The sequence below is a fragment of the Cantharellus anzutake genome (assembly GCF_015039405.1).
Source record: "Cantharellus anzutake strain C23 chromosome Unknown EI90scaffold_16, whole genome shotgun sequence".
In the NCBI taxonomy this organism is placed as follows: domain Eukaryota; kingdom Fungi; phylum Basidiomycota; class Agaricomycetes; order Cantharellales; family Hydnaceae; genus Cantharellus; species Cantharellus anzutake.
In genome coordinates, this window is record NW_024066966.1 from 715,572 (window position 1) to 737,856 (window position 22,285).

Genomic DNA, 22,285 nt, shown 5'->3' on the forward strand with positions numbered 1-22,285 from the left:
ACAAACCCGTCTATGCGCTTCGACGGAACTAATAGGTTATGAAAAATACTCCACCACCACAAGACAGGCACAATGATGAAAAAGAAAACAAAAGGGCATTAAACTCTTAGACGAGGACAAGTCCTAGAAGGAGGCCAACGAAACCCATCAAACTACCCATGAAGATACCATGCTCATCTCCGAAGATGCGAGGAATAGCAGCGTGAACCATCGCGGCACCCTTCTTCGACGAGGACGGGGCCGAACCTGTGGAGGTGGACACGGGTGTGGTGCCGGGGCCAGTGGTGCTCGTCTCGTTTCCACCGCGCGTGCTGGTGGAGTTGGTGCGGCGAGTAGAGGTGCCGTTGAGCGAGACAGAGCTGGTAGTGGATGCACGCAGCGTCGTCGTCGTCGAGAGCGAGGTGCTAATGACAAAGAAAGAGATTTAGATTTTTGCACGCCAGCATCTAGGCACCAGACGCGGGGGAAACGCGTCCGTCGGCAAACATACCTAGTTCCAGTGGTGTTGAGACTCTGGGCCAGAACAGTGACGGCCAAAAAGAATGGAATAAAGGTGAAGTAACGAGCGAGCAACATGGCTTCTGGACGCTTTTCTTAAGCAGAGGTACTTTTTGGGGGGGAGGAAACGTTGCTGAGAAAGAAAAAGTGACGAACGCCAGTGCTTTATAGCTAGACAAATGAGCACACGTGCTCTGAAAGAAGATCAGGGTTTTTCCGCAGACAATGCCATGGCGATGACACATTGTGGTGCAATACTTTTTATTTTATTGATTACATACATATTGAATGAGTTGGCCTGTGAATGAAATGACTATTTTTGCATTCAGATTTCTATTTTTGAAAATCTCCGCTGGGCAAACCCCTTGCAACGATTTTTGCGCGGGTGTCAGGCGGGTCCGGCGGCAGACATGAATACTGAGACGAGAGAAAGACAGGTTGAGGCTGGGATGGCCACTTACGAAGCGGTCACATCCAACGCACAGCAAGCTGACCGTGTGTGATTATAGCTTTACGTGATTTTTACTTCATGATCTTCGAATAATGCATATATAGATATATGTAAATGGCCTGATCAGTGTTTGAACAACCGAGAGCTCAAAATATCCATTCGGTTGGGATACAACCAAGGCAACCGGCTTCTCTGAGGAAAGTGATGAAGGATATAAGACAGGGTCCTATCCACGATTGGCTCACGGTTGCAAGCCAAAAAGTCACTTGTACGATTCAGATGTCCGGATGAGGACGGGCGACGGCTGCCGCCGAAGAAAATGCAATATATCATGCTCAGGAGAGGAAACAGTAAATAATCGTTGGAACGAACATTATATAAACTCGAATTACTTCCAGTTAGATCGTGGACATGCAGGGTTCGATGAGGATCAATAGCCCTCGCTGTTGAATTCGGTGCTCGTAAAGGTGGTGCTCGTGGAGAGGACGGTGGTCCAGTCCGCGTAGAGTTCGAGTTCCGGCCATCGACGGCGAGGTAAACGGCCTAACAGAATGGATTTTAGTTTGCACGTCGGTATCTAGAGGCCAGCAGCGACCAGAAATTTGGTCTGCCCGTCATAGGATGGCGCAGTGTTAGTAGTGCTCCAAAAGAGAATGGAACGATAGGCGAAGTAGCGAGTGAGCAACATGGCTTTTGCATTCGTTGTTGGGGAAGGGGGGGAAACATTGCAGAGGGAGAAATTGGCCAGCCACCTGCATTCACCAGCGCGGTTACATAACGAACACTCAGGGTTTTTCTCCTCGAGATACAGTCAGATCCTCGAAAAGTTTCCCCGATTTTGACTCGCACCAATATTATTGTTTTTGGATCCTCGAGAAAGGAGATTCCTAAATTTAGAGTGGGCACTTTTGAACATGCTCTGGATATTCTCAGATCGATTTTTAAATGTACGTGTGCATCCCAAACTCTAATAACTGGTTTGCCGATCCCCATACAAAGCACTGCCTACAGGAGACAAGTTATTGGGTACTTTCTGCCGTAAGAGATCAAGCACACGTACCCTATCAATCTACCCAGAAGCCCCCCACAGCACAATTGAAAGAACGCCTGTTAATCAGAATCAAAACAAAAAGCAGCGCCTACCGCCTCATCTCAGTCTCATGTTAGGGGCCTGATCCCGAAAGAAAAGTATCAGATCAAAATCATAGAGTTGTGATTACCGTACTTGTAGTCACAGTGACGCTGAAGAGTGAGGCTCACGGCCGAAAGAACGACGGCCAGAAGCAACAACATAAAGGAGCTGTGTAAAAGCGGTGACAGATAATATCAGTACCATGGCTGAGCATCCCGCGCTATGGATGCCAGGGGCACCGACAATTCGTTATGATTTGTCCATACGTTCCATATCACGGACCGAAGATTGCACAGACCGAGATCAGTTGAACCCAATATGCAACTGTCGCAGGAAAATGTTTCCCAATCAACTGTTCTGATAAGATGGAGGGGAATAGCTAGGCAGAGATATGCTTACTGAGCTTTGTAACTGTGTTGGGGAATGACACTGACAGGGAGATCTGGCAGCATTTCAACTTCAAGTGCTTACGTCGAAGTGGGTGTAAATAGTAATAAACAGTTGGACCAACTGGCGGGAAACATCCGGATTATGTACTATTACGCCGGCTTCGATGCAAACTCATGACACAGAACGCCACTCCGTCCACTCCGTCCACTCCGTCCACCCCTATCCTTCCCACTGCCCATGTTGACACGAGGCCGCGGGGTAACAAAATAGAGTACAACCAACCCCTATCCTTCCACAATGTGCGGAAGGGAAGATACAAAAAATGTTGCTGATGTCTTTGGAAAGACTCTGCAATTATTTAGCTGAGAGCAGTTGTTCGCCCAGACCTACCGGAGGGATTGACTCTTGACATCCGGAACTGGCTCTGCATGTTAAAACTTTGATATATACTAGATGCCAATGGTGGAAGGATATTAGTAGTCGCTTACTGTTCTTGCTGAGGCAAGTGACTGGGGTGCTCTTGGTGAAAGATCTGTCTGTATCTCAACGGATAACCTATCGCCGGAACTTCTTGACGTTTGCTTTGTTTGTCACTAACATTCACTATGCATGGCGTATATCTATAGTACATCTACGATCAAAAATACTGCGTCATTATTCTCTCTTCTGAGCTGGCTATATGGATCATCGCTTTCTGGAGATATGGACATTGAATTCCTTCCCTTCTTGGCTTGGGTAGACCGAGTCATGTCATTGTGGACGAATGCCATGTGGTTCCCGAATGGGGACCGACCTTTCTGTAAACATCTCCAACAGCGTAGCAAATGCAGCGGTATGATAGACATGGATGGCGGAAGAATGTAGCGAAGGGTTAACCCCGGTGCATCAAACTCGAAGGTATCCATAAACCTTGGACTTCCAGCTACGTTGGGAATCAAAGAGGACAAATGACCCCTTTAACATTAGCCTTTTCGGTGCTTGGATGATTTTCTTTGACGATCGAAACCACATGGTTGGATGCTGTAAAACATATCTGGAGCCCTCCCGGGTCAAGAGTCTTAAGGATCACTGCGGGATCGGCTCCTTTGGGCTAGACGAGGATGGGGACGGTCATTAGAATCCAACCAGCAACTATCATCATCGTTATTTTCCATTTTTCCAAAATTGTCAATGTCCTCCCATTTATCCAGTTCATCAATTTCCTCTGGAGCAAAATGATGCCGACACGAGACAGCCAATAAAATAGGAGCTATACGAGAGAATTTCTTTGCTGTTCCGCTGAACAGGCAAAAAACCTCACTTCCTTGTGACATCGATGAAGCTGAAAGATGAAAACCAGTTGTTAGGTGATCAAGTTCGGTCGTGAGTTATTGCTGGCGAGTGTAAGGGAGTGCTGAATGGAGAAGGATCCAGATCCGGAGTGTAAAGCATTGAGAGAAACTTTTGGTGGATGTGCGTGGGATTATATAGGCAAACAACACACGAACGTCAAGATTCATAATATTAATCATGGCCTGGACAATATATATGTGCAGCCCTCAACGACAAGCTCCGACAGCGTATGACCCCGGCCCGACAAGTGAGCGTGGGTACTTGTACAGGAGTAAAGCCATATGCAGGAGCGGTGCCCTAGAAAATGAACTAAGCCTCCCCGAAGAGTGGCTACACAGCGCCGATACCCCTAGGCCAGGGGAGCTCCACACAGGCCTGGGCCAAGTCCGCGGGGGGGACAAGGACGCCCATACCCATATCTCCCGGGAGCCGAGACTCTCCCTAAATCCTAAAATGCTACAAACTCTCAGGCACAGAGCTAGCGTTTGCGCCCAGCGAAAGCTATCGAGAAATCCACCAAAAAAAAAACAAATAGCGATCCCGCGAGGCAGCCGGTCATTCCGACCCAACAACTGGCCCTGATTCCTCACTTATTGTTCGCAGTGCCTTGAATGAGGCATTTTTGCGTTCCCAATGTATATACATTATATTATTACATAAAATGGGTAACCCGTTCTCCGAGAAAACTGATGGGAATATGGGCTTGCGCAACCGCGAGCCCGAGGTCATTTCAGATGTCCAGACGAATAGGGGTGGCGGCAGCTATCGCGCACATAATACAGTGTCCTTATCAGGCGAGACAGAATTGTTGGAACGACATCAAACCGGTGTCCATCATCGCCGCATAGCTCAGCGTCTTCTTTTCGTCCGAGACCGCCAGCTTCCAATTCGTTCCCCAGTGATCTCGGATAGGCGTCGTTTTGTCGAAATTGAAAGGGACAAACGCTGGCGGTCTCCACCAAAGCAGAGGATGGAGATCGTCCGTGCACGGCTGAGACATGGAGTATCCTACAAACGAGAATCTCACGATGCTCGGACAATGCTTCACGCATGCAAGGATGAATGGATCAAGCAGTTTGCGAACTAACTCGGGATCGATCTTATCGTTCGAAAGGTAGGGTAAACCGGCAGAGATCGCCAATTCTTGGTACATGTTCCCGTACTCGTTCCGGTTGATCCATTGAATCTCGGTGAGTGACGTGAATACTTCGAGACAGAATGGGAAGTGGGTAAAGTCGGGTAGTCGGGCCATGGTTAAAGTAAGCGTTTGGATGGCCTGTAAATCGAGGGTCCAGTGGAGAAGAATGGCAGGAAGGTTCTTGTCGCGAGAATGATCGCTTTCGATGATGACATGAACCTGAGGCATGGAGATAACAGGTTGATTCGAGTCATTTTCCTTGATTGGCCGTTTGCATATGCTCTGCACATGACCGTTTTCGAGGTTAAAACGCTCAAGGGTAAGGGCGAGCACTCGATCGTAAGCTTGGTGGATCAAAATTGAGTTGATAGGTCGGCCCGGAGCCAGTTCCTGGATTTCGTCTATGGATCCGCGGATGACGCGCAGAGAGGGAAGGACATGTGGGGGGAGGTACGGGTGCCGTGGTCGGAAAAAGTACGGCACTTCTAGGTATAAGTCCGTACCGGGACGTAGTTCGCCGAGCTCCACGATTTGAGGTTGGGCTTCGAGAAAACCGAGGAGTTCAGGTTTGCAGATGAGATTGCTCTCAATGACTCGGAGTTTGAACGGAAAGCGGTTTGCGTTAGCAGAAAGTGACGATGATATCCGATTAAGATGGAAGTTGGTATAAATGACGAGGGTGTCGAGGTTGGGTAAGGCCATAAGAGCTTTCGATATCTTCCGGATATGGAGCGGCAGAAGGACAGAGGCGATCTTGCGTGTGTACAAAGGCTATATAGCTTTATCTCCAGACGTCTAACGTGTTTCGCGATGTGCGGTTTCCTGGAGATGAACTCGCACCGCTTCAAGAACAAACGAGAGACGCTGCAGCCAAGGCGTTTGTGCCCATTATCTTTCGATGGGCACAGGAAACGATAGCTCTCGGTGATCGAGAACGAGCGCCACAACCTGGCATTGACCGCACTTCGGAATTGCTTGTTGACCAAGGTCAAGGCAAGAAGAGTGTATATATCAAAGTGGCCCAAGATCATGGATTGGATATCGTATGGGAGTTCGATAAGCCTGACGATGCCATCTGGCTACGCGGCGATCGCCTGTGTGTTAGAATCAGGGAGTGGCGAGAGGCAAACCTAGCATGCACCTTTGATATCCTTGCCCCCATGTTGAAGAGCGAGACTGTAACGAAATGACTGCGGGACGTCTGAGGACGCCTGCCAAGGGCAGGTTACGGCTCTTATAGGGGTCCGATCTTTGTAATAAGGCAAGTGCACACTTTATTCAAATGTCAGGCACGCCCTTGTGCACAGCTTTTAGACGCGCCGAATATGGAGATAGGCGCTCTTTGTAGCTTGTTTCGCTCACGACCTCCACGCGCTCGGTAAGCCTGCATCGCTGTGCTTCTCTACCTCAACCTTCAGTGCCGCCGCTTCTGACTATTAATTCCAGACGGTGGGGCAAACCAATCGCACTCGCCCCATTGGCAACGCACATATTTTTAGGGGAATTGATTGCGCAAATTTGATGCGTATGGTATTTATTAAGTATTATATGTGGGAGATCAGACAAAGTGCGGGTGCTTGATGGTCCAGGCGGGATGTCGTGATTAGACGACGCTGAATTTCGGTCATGTAGCCGCTCTGCGATGCAACTGTTGACGAGTTAGGGTTAGGCGCTGCATCTAGTGTAGATGGAAGATCGACCATATGCATGGTTTCACTTGGCGCTTCTCTAAACTACCGGGAAAACCGTGCGCAAGATCCCCTGGAACATACTTATACGCGCCTAACCCCTCATAGGAGTATGTTACGTACAGGATTGAGAGAGCTGTGCGGACATAGGTTCTCCGCTTGGCAATAGATATTTGGTTACGCATCTCGGCCACTTCACGGAAACCCACCCAATTAGGAAGTGACGGTACTGGGCAGTTCGCTGTTCGCTCCAGGGAACTACCAGGGAACCACATCGGGGTCCTCAGTTTTTTGGAGAAATGATTTACGCATCCAGCATACAGGAGCGGTTTCTCGGGACATGCATGTAGGCCCGACATTCAGGAAACATTGTTCAAGGGATTAGTCCGCGCATCCATGATTGGCGAGTGATCCCGAGGTCGGGTTCCCTTACTTTTCCGTCCTAGCCTGATCGCTTTCGGAATGTTGGGGTCATGCAACAAGATTTTTCCCCGAGGGGCTTCAGACGGAGTCATGCCATCACTTGAATGAGTGCTCCATCATCACTGAATAGATTCCTATAAAATACCGACTTACAGTATCTTTGGGCTGACCAAGCTCATGTTCGCCCACGCCGAGCCTTGATTAATCATGCCCCTCGTTCCAGGCACCGAGACTTAATTCCACCCGTCAGCCCATCGGGTTCATCTGCATCTGGCTTCTGCAAGTAGTGCACGCAGTCAAAAGCCAAGATGAACGTAGACGACGCCTCTGCACAGAAAAGTGTTCTTGGGATTTACGCCCATGCGCGCAAGCGTGGCGGTGAATTAGTGCTACATCGTATTTGAACAGGTCATTCGTATGCACAAGTGAAGCGATCCATTGCAAAGTGGGAATACGACAATAGAAAACGAAAACTGTCCTATAGATTTTCGGGATACATCCTTTCCTCTAATAGACACGCTTGAATGGTGGAACAGGTGCACATTCCTTTTCATCTAACGTGGTGGTTATCACGTCCCGGTACTTGACGGTCACCTCGGGTGAGTTAACGTCATGCTGCCATGTCAACGTGTGTTTCATCCAATTTTCGTCGTCACGCTGTACAGTCGTGTTGCATTAGAGAAAGGAATCATACATGTATTCAGCCGACATTACCTCCTTGAAGTCTTCACGAGCATGAGCACCACGACTCTCCTTGCGAGCGGCGGCTGCCACAATAGTTTGCACGGCATTTTGCAGAATGTTGCGGAGCTCAAGAGTCTCAACAAGGTCCCTGCAATTGGATGTTTTCAGCCAGTTCGGGGAAGGGGGGCAACAATCACTGACGAGTTCCAGATCATGCTCCGATCCTTGATGCCAACTTGGTCGAAACTGGTGTAGACCTCCTTTAGTTTCACGACACCCTCATCCAGACTTTTCTGCGTTCTGTTGTAAATCAGGTAAGTTCGAAGTCAAACCCAGGAGCTAGCGCGATTTAGCATCCACCTGAACACAGCAGCATCTGACTGCATTGCCTTTTGCATCGCCAGACGAATTTCCGCGGTGGGCTTTGGACCGTCGGAGCGCCTGATTAGTGGGTCAGCAGGTAGCATCATCTGCGGGTGGTGACGTCGGCTAACCTGATCTTGTCGAGATATTCAATGCTGCTAAGACAGGCGTCCTCAGCGATGGCCTTGTGTGGCTTGCCCGGAGAAAGGCTTTCTTTGATATGGTTCGCACATGCGCGACCGAAGACAACAATATCCAGCAGTGAGTTTGCGCCGAGACGGTTAGCACCATGGACAGACACGCAGGCGGCCTCGCCAGCAGCGTAGAGTCCTGGAACAATGTGGTCCTTGCCATCCTGTATAAAGGGTCTGAGCCAATTCATTTCGGCGCAGTCATCATGGATCCAAACGAACCTTGTCGACGCTAATGACTTCGCCTGTGTACCTTGTTGGGATACCGCCCACTGATACGTATCGTTAATTGCGGCGGAGATGTCGTCAGAAAAGATTGTACGAACTGTTGTAGTGCACAGTGGGAAGCACAGGTATTGACTCCTTTGTCACATCAACACCAGCAAAGATAGCAGCAGTCTCAGATATACCAGGAAGGCGCTCATGGAGTACCTCGGGAGGCAAGTGGCTGAGTTGCAGGTAGATGTGGTCTTTCTCTGGTCCAACGCCACGTCCCTCGCGAATTTCAACTGTCATACTACGAGAGACGACGTCACGCGAAGCGAGATCCTTAGCGGTAGGAGCATAACGTTCCATGAAGCGTTCGCCCTCAGAATTAAGCAGATAACCGCCCTCGCCGCGGGAACCTGTAGGCAGTATTGGCGTCGCTATAGCGTTTTAAGTAACTAGACAAGCTTACCCTCAGTGATCAGGCACCCCGCACCGTAGATGCCGGTTGGGTGGAACTGCACGAACTCAAGATCTTGGAGAGGCAGGCCAGCGCGAACCACCATAGCATTCCCATCACCCGAGCAGGTATGTGCACTTGTGCAACTGAAGTACGCTCGTCCATATCCACCTGTGGCTAGGACCGTCTTATGAGCTCGGAAGCGATGAAGTGTGCCATCTTCCATGTTCAGCGCAATGACTCCGACACATTCCCCCTCGTGCATAATGAGATCGAGAGCAAAGTACTCAATAAAGAAGTTGGTGTTGTGCCGCAACGACTGCCCGTACAGGGTATGGAGGATAGCGTGTCCTGTGCGATCAGCAGCCGCAGCGCAACGGTACGCTTGACCGCCCTTTCCGAACTTCAAGGATTGGCCGCCAAAAGCACGTTGGTAAATCTTCCCATCCTTTGTTCGGGAGAATGGTACACCAAAACGTTCGAGCTAAATGACAAACAATCATTGGGTCTGCGTGGCAATGTGGGACCGCTAACTTGCCTCGATGACGGTATTAGGTGCCTCTTTGGTCATGTAGTGGATGGCGTCCTGGTCACCAAGCCAGTCTGAGCCTTTGACCTGCATTAAGTTCGTGGGAATCAGCTGAAAGTTATCTGGAAGATACTCACGGTATCGTACATGTGCCAGCGCCAATCATCTTCGGTCATATTCTGACGGTAGTCAGAGACTGGAGTAAGGACAACTAGGGCTCTGTATTATGTGAACATTGGCCTACCCCAAGTGCAGCGTTCACACCGCCCTGGGAAGCGTGTGCAGACCAATTAGCACTTAAACATATATGAGAATAGACGACGCAGAGTTCACCTGAGCAGCGACAGTATGACTGCGTGTAGGGAAAAGCTTAGTTATGCACGCGGTGTTTAATCCAGCCTCAGCAAGTCCAAATGCAGCACGAAGGCCGGCGCCACCAGCACCGCTGGATTCATAAATACTCTATTAAGCTTTTTGACCGTAGACAGTGGATGCACTATACTCACACAACTATCGCGTCATACTCGTGGTCAATGAGGGGATATTTGCCCCATCCCTTTCCGGAACGAGAACGTTACAGTGGTTGCAACTCGTGAGAAATGCCATCGGGCTGACCTTGGCATCTTTCCCATTTAGACCCTCATTAGCAATGGCACGCCGAGATATTGTAGATGCATGGAAGCGGCGGGATAGAGGAAGCGCTCTTGATGAGCGCAGGAGGGAAGAACGCAGCATAGGTAGGGAACGGAAATAGCAAGGAAACCTGGAAGCTGGCTTTAAGACGCGGTGATACCCGAGTTTAAATTAAATTACCGGGTCATGTGACCTTGAGAACTTTGACACCGGCGTTCTCCGGTCGGTCGCCCGGCAGGTAATAATCCTTATTATGATTTAGTAAAGGCACACATTATACACGGTATTACTGAGATGAAGGTCCAAGAGAGCCCAGGAAAGCGGAGAAGTCAAAATTGTACTCATCCTCGGGGGGAAGGTCCTCTAAACCCTCCAGTACATTCCTTTGTGACACCGACCGGTCTGCATCCATCTGCTTCTGTTTCTTTGAGGAAACATCCTCTTCCTCTGTGGTGCGTTTAAAGAGATCGAGCACTAAGTCAGTGTCCATTGACGCCAGACCCGAATTCTGCTGGGTGATAACGGAGTTGGCAATATTGAGCTTAAAGCGTTGCAGGCTGGTGAACAAACGGTGAGCTGTGGGATATAGTACGCAGTAAATCGAATATTACCCCATGATCTTCTCCTCGAGGGTCCCTTTTGTGATTAAACGGTAAACATTCACAACCTTCTTCTGACCCAAGCGGTGTGCACGATCCATGGCCTGCAAATCTTTCATTGGGTTCCAGTCGTGCTCCACGAAGATGACCGTATCAGCCCCAGTTAGAGTAAGTCCCAACCCACCAACATGAGTCGTTAGGAGTAGACAGTCAATACTCGGATCCGCATTGAATGTTTCCACGACGGCATGACGTTTAGTAGCGTCTGTGGTCCCATCAAGTCTCATATAGGTGACGGACGGCATAAGCGTCTGGAAAAGATCGTTTTCGATGATGTCAAGCATTTGCTTCATTTGACAGAAAATGAGAACGCGATGCTGGGATATGGCCGCTTCCGAAGTGTCCAGTGCAACCTCGTTATCCTTTCCTGATGTCGATGCTACACCAACACCACAATCAGTGAGAAGTTGCCTGAGGAAAGAGTCGGATAAGTGTCTAGCTGTGACGTATGAACATGCCATACCTCAGGGCTTCTAACTTCGGTGCATTCGAGATATCTTTCAAATCTGGCGGTGATTGTCCGGGTTCAGCAAGGGACGCCAGGGTGGCGGGGTCTTTGATGACTAGAGCCGGATGATTGCAGAGCTTGCGCAAGTACTGAAGCGACTGGAAGACGTGTTTCTGACCGCCCCCATCCTTCTGCCCGTTAGCCTTCTTAATCTCATTCTCAACGCTGAGCCTCGCTTGAGAGCTAGCGTATTCGTCGTACAGCCTCTTCTGAAGATCTGAAAGCTCGCATTGATAGTCCTGGATGATCTTAGGTGGCAGATCATTCAGCACATCCTCCTTGAGACGACGTAAGAGGAACGGCAAGACTTGCTTGTGCAATGCCTCAAGCGCGAGCGCCGCTAACGACAAATGTGGGTCTAGGTCGGCCGTCAGCATAAAAAACACACATACCGGCGTCACGGATCTTGGGTGTGGCCCTGTTATCCCGGCTGAGCGAGATGGGTCGACCGAACTTCTCATTGAAATAAGATTCTGTACCCAAAAATCCAGGCATGAGGAAGTCGAACAAACTCCAGAGTTCTAAGACATTGTTCTGAATCGGCGTCCCAGAAAGAATAAGCCGATGAAATGCCTGGATACTCTTCACAGCTTTCGTCAATTTTGCTTTGGCATTCTTTATAACGTGCCCCTCGTCGAGAACGCAATAATGCCAGTGGTGTCGAGAGAGCACGCTCAAGTCGTTGCGAACGACATCGTACGATGTAATAACGACATCATGATGGGGGATTTGGGAAGCCTTCTTGTTTCTCTCGCGCACACTACCCACGTATACCATAGGCTTGAGGCTTTCCGTGTATTTAAGAATCTCGTGGTACCAATGGCCAGCAAGGGTGGGGGGGCAAACAATAAGGGAAGGGAGCGGTGTTGAGTCGGGGGACTTGGTTTTGCGGAACTTTACTTTCCGTTCGTGGTGCCTGCTGGCGACAATACAAATGGTTTGTAAAGTCTTCCCAAGACCCATATCTACGTAGAATTAAGCTTGAAATGAAAGAATACGTGAAGGTGGGAAAACCCACCATCGCACAGTATCCCGTGCAGTTGGTACTTCGCAAGGAAAGCAAGCCAGTTGACACCGTCTTGCTGGTACTTCCGCAGTTCCGCTTTGATAGGCACAGGAATCTCGTATTCCTCAACCTTTGAGCCATCAAGCAGCTGTATAAGAAAAGCACGTTCATTCTCTCGCTTCCGAAGAAGTTCTTCAGAGAAACCAGGCGGATCTGGAAGACCAGCCTGATGAAAGGAATTAGAGTATCGTCGGTCCCATCTCGCTGCCGAGCTCACCTCAAGCGGCACCATCTTGACTAATAATGCAAAGGTGTTCGTAGCGATAAAACGGAGTTCGTCATCGGAATCGCTCATTCTGCCAAGGACCGGAACAATCAAGAAAATAAGATATGGTAAAACTTTCGAGTCCAACAGTTGAACGATATCTGAACCGTCCCGTCAGCGCCTCGGAAGGTCAGCATTATCCCAGATGGGTTACTCACTAGCAATAACCTCAATAGCTCCCTGTCTATGTCGGACGGCGGTGTTGTCACCCAACAGAGGAATGACATCTTCTACAACGACCTTCATCGCCTCTTCAGTAAAGACATTACATATGGCAGCGAAACATTGAGCTGCACACCGCCTTATGACGGCATACTGACTCTTAAGAGCACTGAGGACAGTAGGTAAGATGCCGACGACCCTCGGTCGCAAGCTGGGATGAAATGTTGGAACGAGGGCGTGCAAAAGAGTGAGGCAGTCGACAATGTTTTGGCCGTTCTCCTTTTCGTGATCTGCGCCATCACCTAAACAAAGCATGAGTACATGTTCCAGGGACAAAGACATGTCCGCTTACAGTATGAATCCACAAGTGGTTGAACCATACAATCCCAAAGAATGGGGATAGTACCAAACAATGATTCGCCAAACTCCGCTGCTACTTCACCAAGAGCGAGCTCAGCACCACGCCGAATGAGACTCACACCAGACGTCTCAGCAGGTGTTTCTTCGCCTCCATTGGACTTGGCAGGGGGACTAGCTGGTAGTTTCTTTGGTAAGATTCCATCCAACTCGTTTCGCATTTCAGCGAAAACAGGGGTATAATCGGTATCTTGGCAAATGAACGTGCATAGATTCTTTATAATTTTGTCCGTCGGAGTCGCTTTAGCCGAAGACGAAGCGACTGAGTACGACACAAACGCAGCAACAGACTTTGCTGCCCGTGTTTGTAGATCAAGATTAGTCTCGAACTAGAGAAGGTGATTAAAGTGTTGATGAAATGATCGACAGATGAACAAACCTTGACTCCATTCATGACACTCCTGATGACAGGGTTGAGTTTTGTTGGCATGGTGTGCAGTGCAATCAGTGCCCCAGCGACGGCCGCTGCAACACGAGAATCATGCTGTTCCTTCGTTTCCTGATACTGCTTAATGCTGAACATAATATTCTTCCGTTTTGTTTCAAGAGCAGGAAGCTCCTTCTTTCGGCTCTTGGCGATGTGGCCTTTGAGCATTTCGAAAGAAGACTGAACGGTTTCATTAGCCGTGCTGAGAGTGAATCCACCTTGTTCTCGGCCGAATGCGTCCACTTTCGCCGGAAGCTCTGGTATTTTAGCAGGTGGCACCTTCCCATCAGTGACGAACTGTGCGAATAGACCTCTACAATCATTGGCGATGCGGGACAAAAGAGCGTACATCTCATAGTATGACGAAGGAGGATCGGATTGGAGATATTTGAAGAAGCGGGTTACCATCGCAAAAGCAAGAGGCGACGCTGAGACCAGCTTGGATTCGGCAGCAGAGGACTTAGTCGAGTCAGCCTCGACTGCCCATTCTTGGACAATGGTCGCAGCCAGGAATTGTTGAAGCATACTGGCAGAGTCCATGTAAAACTCAAGAAAAACGCCAAATAATTCTTGTTGCTCCTAGAAACAGGTCAGAATGGTTCACCCCACAAAAAATTGTCACATCACTGACCTCAACAGGCCACACGGACAATGCAATCGCCAGAGCCTTACATGCGACTACCCGAGCTCGGAGGAGAGTTTCCGACGAGACCAAAGACAAGTCCTGGAGAAGCATATTCTTGTCGACATTATGCCCTTGATCTGCATCACTCCGCGGCCTGTAAAACAAAGCAGCATCCATTGGGGTTCCGAGTGGAGCCATGACCAGTGAGAACCAATCCCGAATAAATGGCCCAACAGTCATCTGAAGTCGTGGAGGTGACGCATCAAGCTTTGCGATGCACATACGCCACACCTGAAGCGTCACACCACGTACGTCGGTACGATCTTCGACAACAAGATTTTGCATAAGTAAACGCATCAATGGGGGATCGATCCAATCGTCTGGGAAGTTTGGAGCTGAGAGGAAGTTATGCAACGTGTTTACGACAGAAAGTCGAACATTCGAGATAGTGTGCCGGAAGAATGGATGGAGGAGAGGGATAAGTTGATTCAAAGGTCGTCTTGCGAAATCCCGTTAGAAATATTGAGCTCTCACGACGCAGTCAGGACTTACGAGACGCCAGACCTTATCAGGGACGTAATGATTCGGTCGAAAGAGAGCAGCCTCCCTACAAATCCCTAGTCAGCTGAAGTCTCGGTAAGCATGAGAAAGATGCTGGATTACCAAGTAGATCCATAACGAAGCCCACACTCAACGACAAGTCATCCTTCATATCTCCAAGGCAATCCCACAGTACATCCAAGATCCTATCAACATAACCTGATAGTCGCTCAATAACATGATGTACAATAGGTGTAATGCAAGTAGCTGCTACTGATCGAACATCGTCAACAGGATCCCGCATCCTAGTGACGAGGAATGTGTAAGAAATGACCACCAATGCGATCAGGAAGAATGGCGTACCCCGAGACGGCGGCATCTAAAACCTCCTGCAATATATCCAAACCATGCTCCATATCGTCAAACAAGTCTGTCCGAACCGCGACCTCGTATTTAATTCCAACAAGACCGGCATGACGGACCTGCCATGCGATTTCATTCCCCTGCCCATTTGCTTTTGCATCCCCGTTTGCAGGTGCTTTTCCTCTCCTTGTTGTGGCCTTAGGGGGGGCTTGCTTTAAAGGACTGCTTGCTGACACTCGAATCATCTCGAGGAGAGCTTTATGCACATGCAGGACTGAGCGACGAGGCATGTGAGACAAGAGTGCGGCTAAAGTCTGGGAAACAGTTTCTCTAACTGGCGCAACGACCTAAGTTGAACGGAGGGATTAGCATCGCCGCAATGGAAGAGTAAGCTCCAGACCGACCTGATCAGAAACGAAATCACTGAATCTATCCAATACAAACAAACACAAAAACTTGGATGCCAGATTGTTGCACCACTTTTCATGCAAAACTAGATTATCTTGGGAGCTTGTGTTTGCTGAAAAACGAATATCACTTTGCTTCGGCGCAGAGCACTGTCATTAGTAACCTACCTTTCATCCCCCCCGACGCCCCACGCACCCTGATGATTTCTCTTAACGCCATCGCTGCGCCATGTCGAATTTCCCATTTCGCGCTATCAAAAATCCGGCGAAGTGAGAGTGTACATAAAGGAGAGGAATAAATCATTCAAACCTAAATAAATCAATCTGCAAAACCTCAACAACACCACCCCAGACCCAGCAACCATCTGGAGCGTTAAGGGCGAGCGCCTCCTCGGCTTTCTCTTTGGCCTCGACCTGACCGCCTTTAGTGGGATCGACAACTACTTTTTCACCAGGAGGCAAAGTCCCCGAGGGCGAGTCTACAGGTGAGTTGGCTTTGGGCGATGATTCAAGTGGACGCGCTTGGGGTCCGTCGCCTGTCGGTACGACTCTCACTCTGACAGCAGAATGAATCGGCCTCCACGTCACATTCGAACACATACTACTTACTTTGAAGCGGGGGTGGCTGTTGAAGGCGATGCCTTTGTGGAATTCGATAGGGCTGAGACGAAAGCAGCTCCCCCCAACTTTCGCTTGCGCTTCAACCTGTTCCTCTCTCGTGCCGACAATCCAGATAAATCAAAGTCGGATGATTCATCCATAGGGGTGTCGGTAGGAGCCGGCGACCCAAGATCCTCCGGCTTAATTGGTTGCACGAATGTTTCCAAATCCAGTTTCATTGGAGGTCGAGCACGTTTTGCAACAGGGCGTGGGGATGACATCCTGACGTCCTCGCTGTCACTCATCGCAACAAGAGAGCTTGAACGCTCTTGTTTGACATCAATATCCATTTGACTTTGACTGCGTGTTTCGGACTCCTGTACAAGCTCCTTTTCTAAACCAAGATCATCATCATCCACGCCGTCCATGAAGCCGAGACCGATCCTGTTCATGGCTTCCTTACGGGCCCGAGCGACTTCTGAAGGCGTCCCTAAGGGAACGGGTTCCGAGAATTCAGTGCCTGACGAGGAAAGAAGAAGAGTCCCAGTCTTGAGAAGCTGTTCGACAGAGAATGGGGGAAAGTCGGGGGCTGTAGTTGAGCTGGAAGGATCGGATGGACTAATTATTGGAGGAGACCAAGCAGGCGTCATTTGGCATACATGAGAGAGGGCGGAGGTGGCAGCAGTGCGAGTCTCAAATGATTTAGAGCGAAGGTACGGAAGGATCTGTTCAGTCGTATCACTCGTGAGCTTGAGCTAAAAACATCATAACAACTAGGGCAAACCTTCCCAACCACTTTCATCACGTCAGCCCATTCTGCGCTAGTGCCTTGCCAGCCATGAGTATTGGTGGAAGCAGATCCTTGAACACGATGTCAGCTCCGGCATCCTTTGCAACATTCTTGGCCGCAATTTGCGCAATCTGACGCGCCGCTGTCTCTCTGATGGAAGACGAGGAACCAGTATCAAGCAGTAAAAGAAGCCGGTCGAGTCTGTTTCCGCAAATTGTGCACACCACGGCGCTTACTCGTGAGTATTTCCAAATATGACCGCAACGATTTAATCGCTCACCGAGAGGTCATGTGGCCCACACGTCCCCAGCGTGGGAATTTTTGGCCGGGGGAAGTTGCCTCAAGGGAACTTGGACCCCCTCTTCTTAAATACGCCAACGGCTCTGATCACTTTTTATTTTATGCATCCGATGCAACTCAACGCCAGAACCCTGGACATTCTCGCAGTCACCGTCGTATTACCAGCTCTCACAAACACACCGTTTCCATCCCTTGGTATTTTTTCTCTTCGCTACCATGTGTTTCGGCGCCTGTTTGTCAATCGTGTCAACGTGTAAACGTCGCCTTCAGGTTACGTGCTTGAAATCCTATTAGATACTCTCACTAACCTCGCGGCCCACCATTTCTGAGCCTTTACGCCGTTTTGAACCATGCCAGGGCCTTCAGGTTCGACGGATCGAAGGACAGGGAAAATTTTACATTAAGAAAAATCGCATTTGAATTGAGGAATTGAGGACATTGTCAACAGGCAGTGCCACTGCAACTGTCCCAGCGACTGTGAAGAATACGGTTGCAGAAGCTGTTGCTACCTAGATTTTTCATCGTGCATGTCGTTGCATTCGGGCACTGTGAATTGCCAAACACCTTTCAATATCACGGCGGACGCCGCGACCGTCTCAACATGCGCAAACGTTGACCTTGCAGTAATATGACACTCAGAGCTTCTCCACATGACATACGGTTCGTCCTTCTGAGAGCAATGCCGAGCGCCAATCTGAGATTTGGCACCCGTATGACTGCAGAAATTCATTCGAGCGGCTATTTGATAACAGAACCTCGTTGGACAAAATCCGAGATGCCGCACTATCAGGCGAACTTCTCTCTAACCCAGAAAATGCCTACGACCCGTCGTTGAATGGAATGCTCCCAGGCCGAAGCCTGGCGTGGAAACTTTTCCTCCTCCCCGCAGCTCCCCTGACTGATTCACTGTCGCCTATTCCTTCTCCGCCTTTAGATGCCCTACGATCTGCAAGGAGCCGATATGCGAGCCTTATCAGAATAGAATTGCGTGCTCCAGATGGCAGTTACGAAGAATGGGTTGATCTCCCAGGTGCCGACGCTGCAGTTCCCGACCGCAACACGATAGAGAACTGGACAAGAAACAACCCACTGAGCCTCGATGCAGACTCTGGATGGAATGACTGGTTTGATGCCGTGGAGCTGCGGAAAGTTATACGGCAGGATGTGGAACGGACGTATGTACATTGTCATTGTCACTCTTGCTTGAAGAGTCAGAATCCCATCTCAATTATCGCATTATCGTTAATTCAAGGTTTCCAGATATCGAATATTTTCGTGATCCTCACATTCAGTCACTCCTAACATCCATCCTCTATGTCTATAGCATACAAGACAAGAATGTCGGGTATCGTCAAGGAATGCACGAACTCCTGGCACCTCTCCTTTATGCGATCGATTTCGACTCACTCAAGTGCTCTGTTTCACAGCCTGAGGAGAATGAAGTCCTCGCCGAATTTTGCGATAGGACGTGGATAGCTGCCGATGCTCATGCCTTGTTTAGCATCATTATGAATGGAATCGGCGCCTGGTACGAGTGGCGCGAGCCAACGCATAAACAACCTATCAGCCAGACTATTCCAGGGAGTTTCGAGCCCATCTCTATGAAACCTTGGGTCGCGCCTATTGTGGAAGCATGCAGAGCTATCCATTCAGATTATCTCCAGCACAGCGATCCGGCTCTGTGGTCGGCGTTACAAAATTCTCAGATAGAGCCTCAGATATTTGGGATGTGAGGTTTTAATATCACTATCTCTGATACCATGAGACTTATTCCCGTCCGACAGTCGATGGCTCAGATTGTTGTTCACACGTGAGTTCGGTGTTGGGGATTCCATGGTGCTTTGGGATGGTCTATTCGCTTCCGACCCAACGCTGCAATTATCCAAATGGATTTGTGTCGCAATGCTCATTCGCATTCGCAATCACTGTTCGTCCCCATTCCACTACAGCTTATCAATTTGCGCTAATAAAACGAGTTTCGTTACAGTAATAACATCAGACTATAGTACTCAACTTGGTTATCTACTCCGTTACCCTTCTGTTACTCCTGCCGAACCCATATCTCACATCTCCCTCCTCCTTCAGCAAGCTCAAGCCCTCAAAGCCGACCCTAACCCGGCTACCGCTGTCTCACTCGTCATGCAAAACAAAACTGCCCTTGGAATTCCTGCAGAGTCTCCAGGATCCCCTGCTCCCCTTCGGCGCGCGAAAAGTAGGGAGTCTCCCGAGGACACGCGGAATGCCCATGGTCATCCTCCCAGCGGTAGTTCGACGTCAGGAGCGGAAACCCGCAAGGACCCATTCGGGCTTCCTCTTCCAATCCCCGAACTATTCAGTAAAGGGCTGTCAGATATCAATGGTGCAGTGTACAACACTGTTTCAGAGATACGGGTTAGTATTTGCACTTACGAACATTTATCCGGCGTCTGAGTCTCACAACTCCAGCGCAATCTCCCTGAGTTTGCTCAGCACATTAGACATCCATCTTCGCCGGATCCTAGCATCCCCTTCTCATACCAGTCGTTGATGACTTCCAAGACCCGACCGAGTCTGGAAAGAGATGGGACCGAAGGGATGGATAAGCCGCCATGGGAACCCCGAACACGCTTTGAGATCGAACGGGAAGTCGCAGCTTACTCAAGTATGAACAAGAGATTGGGTAAAGCGCTCTCCTGGGTCGTCGACACACTCTTGCAAGGTGCAGAGGATACACCCGATCCCCTGTCGGAGAACAGTGCAGAATCAGCGAAGAGGCGCGAGGCTCTCGAATGCCTGGCTTATACACGAGATTTATTGAACGCGGATCAGGCTACGCCTGCTTCTCAGCTTGATGAGGAAAGACTGCTGGGAGAAACGGAATACCATAGTCTCCGTGAAGAGCGAGCAAAGGCTGGACAGTACAACTCTTTAAGCGGGAAGAACAGCGAAGGAAGTACATCTGCCCAGGAACCCCTTGGCCGTCGTGCTGCCCTTACTTTCCCAGCCCGAGCAGCACAAGGTGTGGTCCTAGACAGCGCTAGTAAACCAGTGTCTCGCCAGGTCTTAGCTTCTTATCAGTCCAACCGGAACTCTACACCCACAGCCACTCTCACCCGAACTCCGCTAATTTCGCCTCCCCCATCAACCAACGCGTTCCGTAACATATCAACTAGTATACATAAGCCAGACCGTTCTCTCGCTTCCCATTTCGATGGCAAACCTAAGGAGACAGTTGCCGTCAGCTCCGCTTCGATCACCCCTCCCTGGATAAGTACTCTGTCAAATTTTGACGCCGGCCGCGTAGCCCATGGAGTCCGCCAGACACTTTTGAACCCACGCGTATCAGGGTCTGAGATACTCCAACGGCCCGCTCCGTCCCTGTCCTTTTATGGTTCGGAAAGTCCTGACCTCCGTGGCATCACCAATAAGGACGATACCCAAGGTAGCTCTGGGAATGGGAATGCTTCTTCGAACTCACCAACGTATCAAAGTGATCCCCTTCGAGGCTGAAGTGGGGTAACTATGTAGTTAGCAGCCGGCATTCAACCTCATTCTTGCACTCAACCGCTTCAGTCCTGATCAGATTTGGAGTCGGTCAAACGATGTTAGGTGTAATTTGCACAACCCACACCACCTTATGCAACCCCGTGCCGAGACGAAGGATTCAAATTTGTGTATTTGTATTCGTAGACGGCAACTTTGACTCTTTCTCTAGATAATGGTGCAGTTTATCTCTCTTATGTTTAGATGTGGCTTCCCTAATTATTGCAGGCGAATCCAACATTGGGTGATGAGAACAAGTTGATTATCCATGTAATGCAAATTTACTGCGGCTCAATACGGATGAAGTCGGCTTGAGAACAGCCATCTGGTACTTGTGACTCGACTTGGGAAAGTGGATAATCCGCCGACGGAGAAACCGCGATCGTGGAGCGTTGCTGCCTGAATCGCCTAACTATGGCCTTGGATAAAAATGCATCAGCAACAATACAGTTGAGAAGAATGATGCTTTCTTGGCAAGTCCCGTCTGCATTTGACAATATTGATAAAATAGCACTAATACTCCAGTGTATCTTGTGTATCAGTCGACAACGCGAACCTTTGTGTAAGTTTTGCGCTTGCAGGAGAGGTTTCCCCGAGTAAAGAAAAGCCCAGGGCGCATTATTCTAACCTCGTTGTGCCGGCAGAGGCCACTCCCTCCCATTTCAACACCGTTTCTCTGCAACCGTGAAACTTTCTTCTTGGATAATTGACAGGAGTCTGATCTGGAGTTCAGGCACACATTTCACTGCTCGTATTTTTCTTTTTGAAAATGTAACACAGCAAGCCCGGTCTCCATACCAAAAGTGGCCCGGTATGTAAATCCCGGTCGACGTTTACGTAACCCCGTTCAAGTCGGCGTCAGGTCATTTGTACTCGTCATCCTGTTATCAGCGGCGAGGCGGACGATCAGAGCATGATACTATAGTGCTCCTTGCGCGTGCTAGAAGGGCCGATGCGCTGCCTTGTGCCCTGAAGAAGAAGCAATATCAACAGGTTGGGAAAGTTAAGATTCCTACGAATTGTGGCAAGCAAGGTAAAACTGACTGGGAGGGGCGTCCCAAGTGCACCACTCACAATTATTAAAAGCATTTATCCGTCAAAGGGTAAACCTGAAACAGAACAAAGCGTGAACCTGACCCAAAGCCCGTTGGCACCACTGACGTTGGACTGCTAATCTAGCACTTCCATCATCATTGGACAAGGGTACGAGGTGAACAATAAGACCATCCAACGGTTCTGGGGATTATTCGAAGTTGGCCAACCGAGTGGTTGCTTCGGTTCGCTACTGGCATGTCATAGTGTGGTATCCCTGCCAACGAGTTCGGGTTCAGATGGTCCTGGACGATTCATTGAGAAGGCTGAGATCCCACCCAATTGCCAAAGTGCCCACGCGTGTCAATTTTTCAATCACGTACGCACCCAACAATTGTCGCCGGACTTGAGACTCAATCCGATCCATGCAATGTATCCCCGATCTTCCCCCCTTCGTGCTTCCTTTCGGCCTAAACAAACAGA

General features: G+C 49.4%; 6 protein-coding genes across 6 annotated transcripts; 1 reads left to right on the forward strand and 5 right to left on the reverse strand.

Annotated features, from left to right (window-relative positions):
• Positions 1-106: 106 nt before the first annotated feature.
• Positions 107-576, reverse strand: EI90DRAFT_3015165 (uncharacterized protein; the record flags this gene model as incomplete). Its single annotated transcript, XM_039056877.1, has 2 exons — positions 107-404; positions 491-576. 2 exons carry the CDS (start codon positions 574-576, stop codon positions 107-109), a joined length of 384 nt encoding a protein of 127 aa, XP_038917872.1.
• A 2,548-nt stretch (positions 577-3,124) lies between these two features.
• Positions 3,125-3,913, reverse strand: EI90DRAFT_3051173 (uncharacterized protein; the record flags this gene model as incomplete). The annotated part of the gene is made up of 1 exon (XM_039059819.1): positions 3,125-3,913. A coding segment is annotated over exon 1 (248 nt), but the record flags the coding sequence as incomplete, so codon positions are not given.
• A 430-nt stretch (positions 3,914-4,343) lies between these two features.
• On the reverse strand, positions 4,344-6,232 carry EI90DRAFT_3051174 (uncharacterized protein). The gene is made up of 3 exons (XM_039059820.1): positions 6,083-6,232; positions 5,742-6,020; positions 4,344-5,712 (listed from the first exon to the last, which is right to left on the reverse strand). Exons 1-3 carry the CDS (start codon positions 6,101-6,103, stop codon positions 4,594-4,596), a joined length of 1,419 nt encoding a protein of 472 aa, XP_038917874.1. The 5' UTR covers positions 6,104-6,232; the 3' UTR covers positions 4,344-4,593.
• A 1,327-nt stretch (positions 6,233-7,559) lies between these two features.
• Positions 7,560-10,221, reverse strand: EI90DRAFT_3280270 (succinate dehydrogenase; the record flags this gene model as incomplete). Its single annotated transcript, XM_039066751.1, has 14 exons — positions 7,560-7,709; positions 7,767-7,884; positions 7,938-8,036; positions 8,097-8,177; positions 8,231-8,454; positions 8,513-8,562; positions 8,617-8,916; positions 8,970-9,441; positions 9,496-9,573; positions 9,624-9,665; positions 9,731-9,754; positions 9,820-9,931; positions 9,993-10,042; positions 10,102-10,221. 14 exons carry the CDS (start codon positions 10,219-10,221, stop codon positions 7,560-7,562), a joined length of 1,920 nt encoding a protein of 639 aa, XP_038917875.1.
• Positions 10,222-10,349: 128 nt separating this feature from the next.
• EI90DRAFT_3051180 (uncharacterized protein) lies at positions 10,350-17,291 on the reverse strand. The gene is made up of 20 exons (XM_039059821.1): positions 17,229-17,291; positions 17,027-17,149; positions 16,943-16,979; positions 16,168-16,883; positions 15,869-16,114; positions 15,727-15,809; positions 15,556-15,671; positions 15,152-15,498; positions 14,912-15,093; positions 14,801-14,855; positions 14,255-14,747; positions 13,576-14,202; positions 13,132-13,525; positions 12,776-13,081; positions 12,570-12,718; positions 12,305-12,518; positions 11,679-12,251; positions 11,242-11,626; positions 10,731-11,189; positions 10,350-10,676 (listed from the first exon to the last, which is right to left on the reverse strand). Exons 1-20 carry the CDS (start codon positions 17,237-17,239, stop codon positions 10,406-10,408), a joined length of 5,787 nt encoding a protein of 1,928 aa, XP_038917876.1. The 5' UTR covers positions 17,240-17,291; the 3' UTR covers positions 10,350-10,405.
• Positions 17,292-17,876: 585 nt separating this feature from the next.
• On the forward strand, positions 17,877-20,737 carry EI90DRAFT_3121474 (rab-GTPase-TBC domain-containing protein; the record flags this gene model as incomplete). Its single annotated transcript, XM_039063399.1, has 6 exons — positions 17,877-17,908; positions 17,971-18,423; positions 18,501-18,977; positions 19,033-19,175; positions 19,236-19,639; positions 19,694-20,737. The coding sequence occupies 6 exons, from the start codon at positions 17,877-17,879 to the stop codon at positions 20,735-20,737; spliced, it is 2,553 nt and encodes an 850-aa protein (XP_038917877.1).
• Between the last annotated feature and the right edge of the window lie 1,548 nt (positions 20,738-22,285).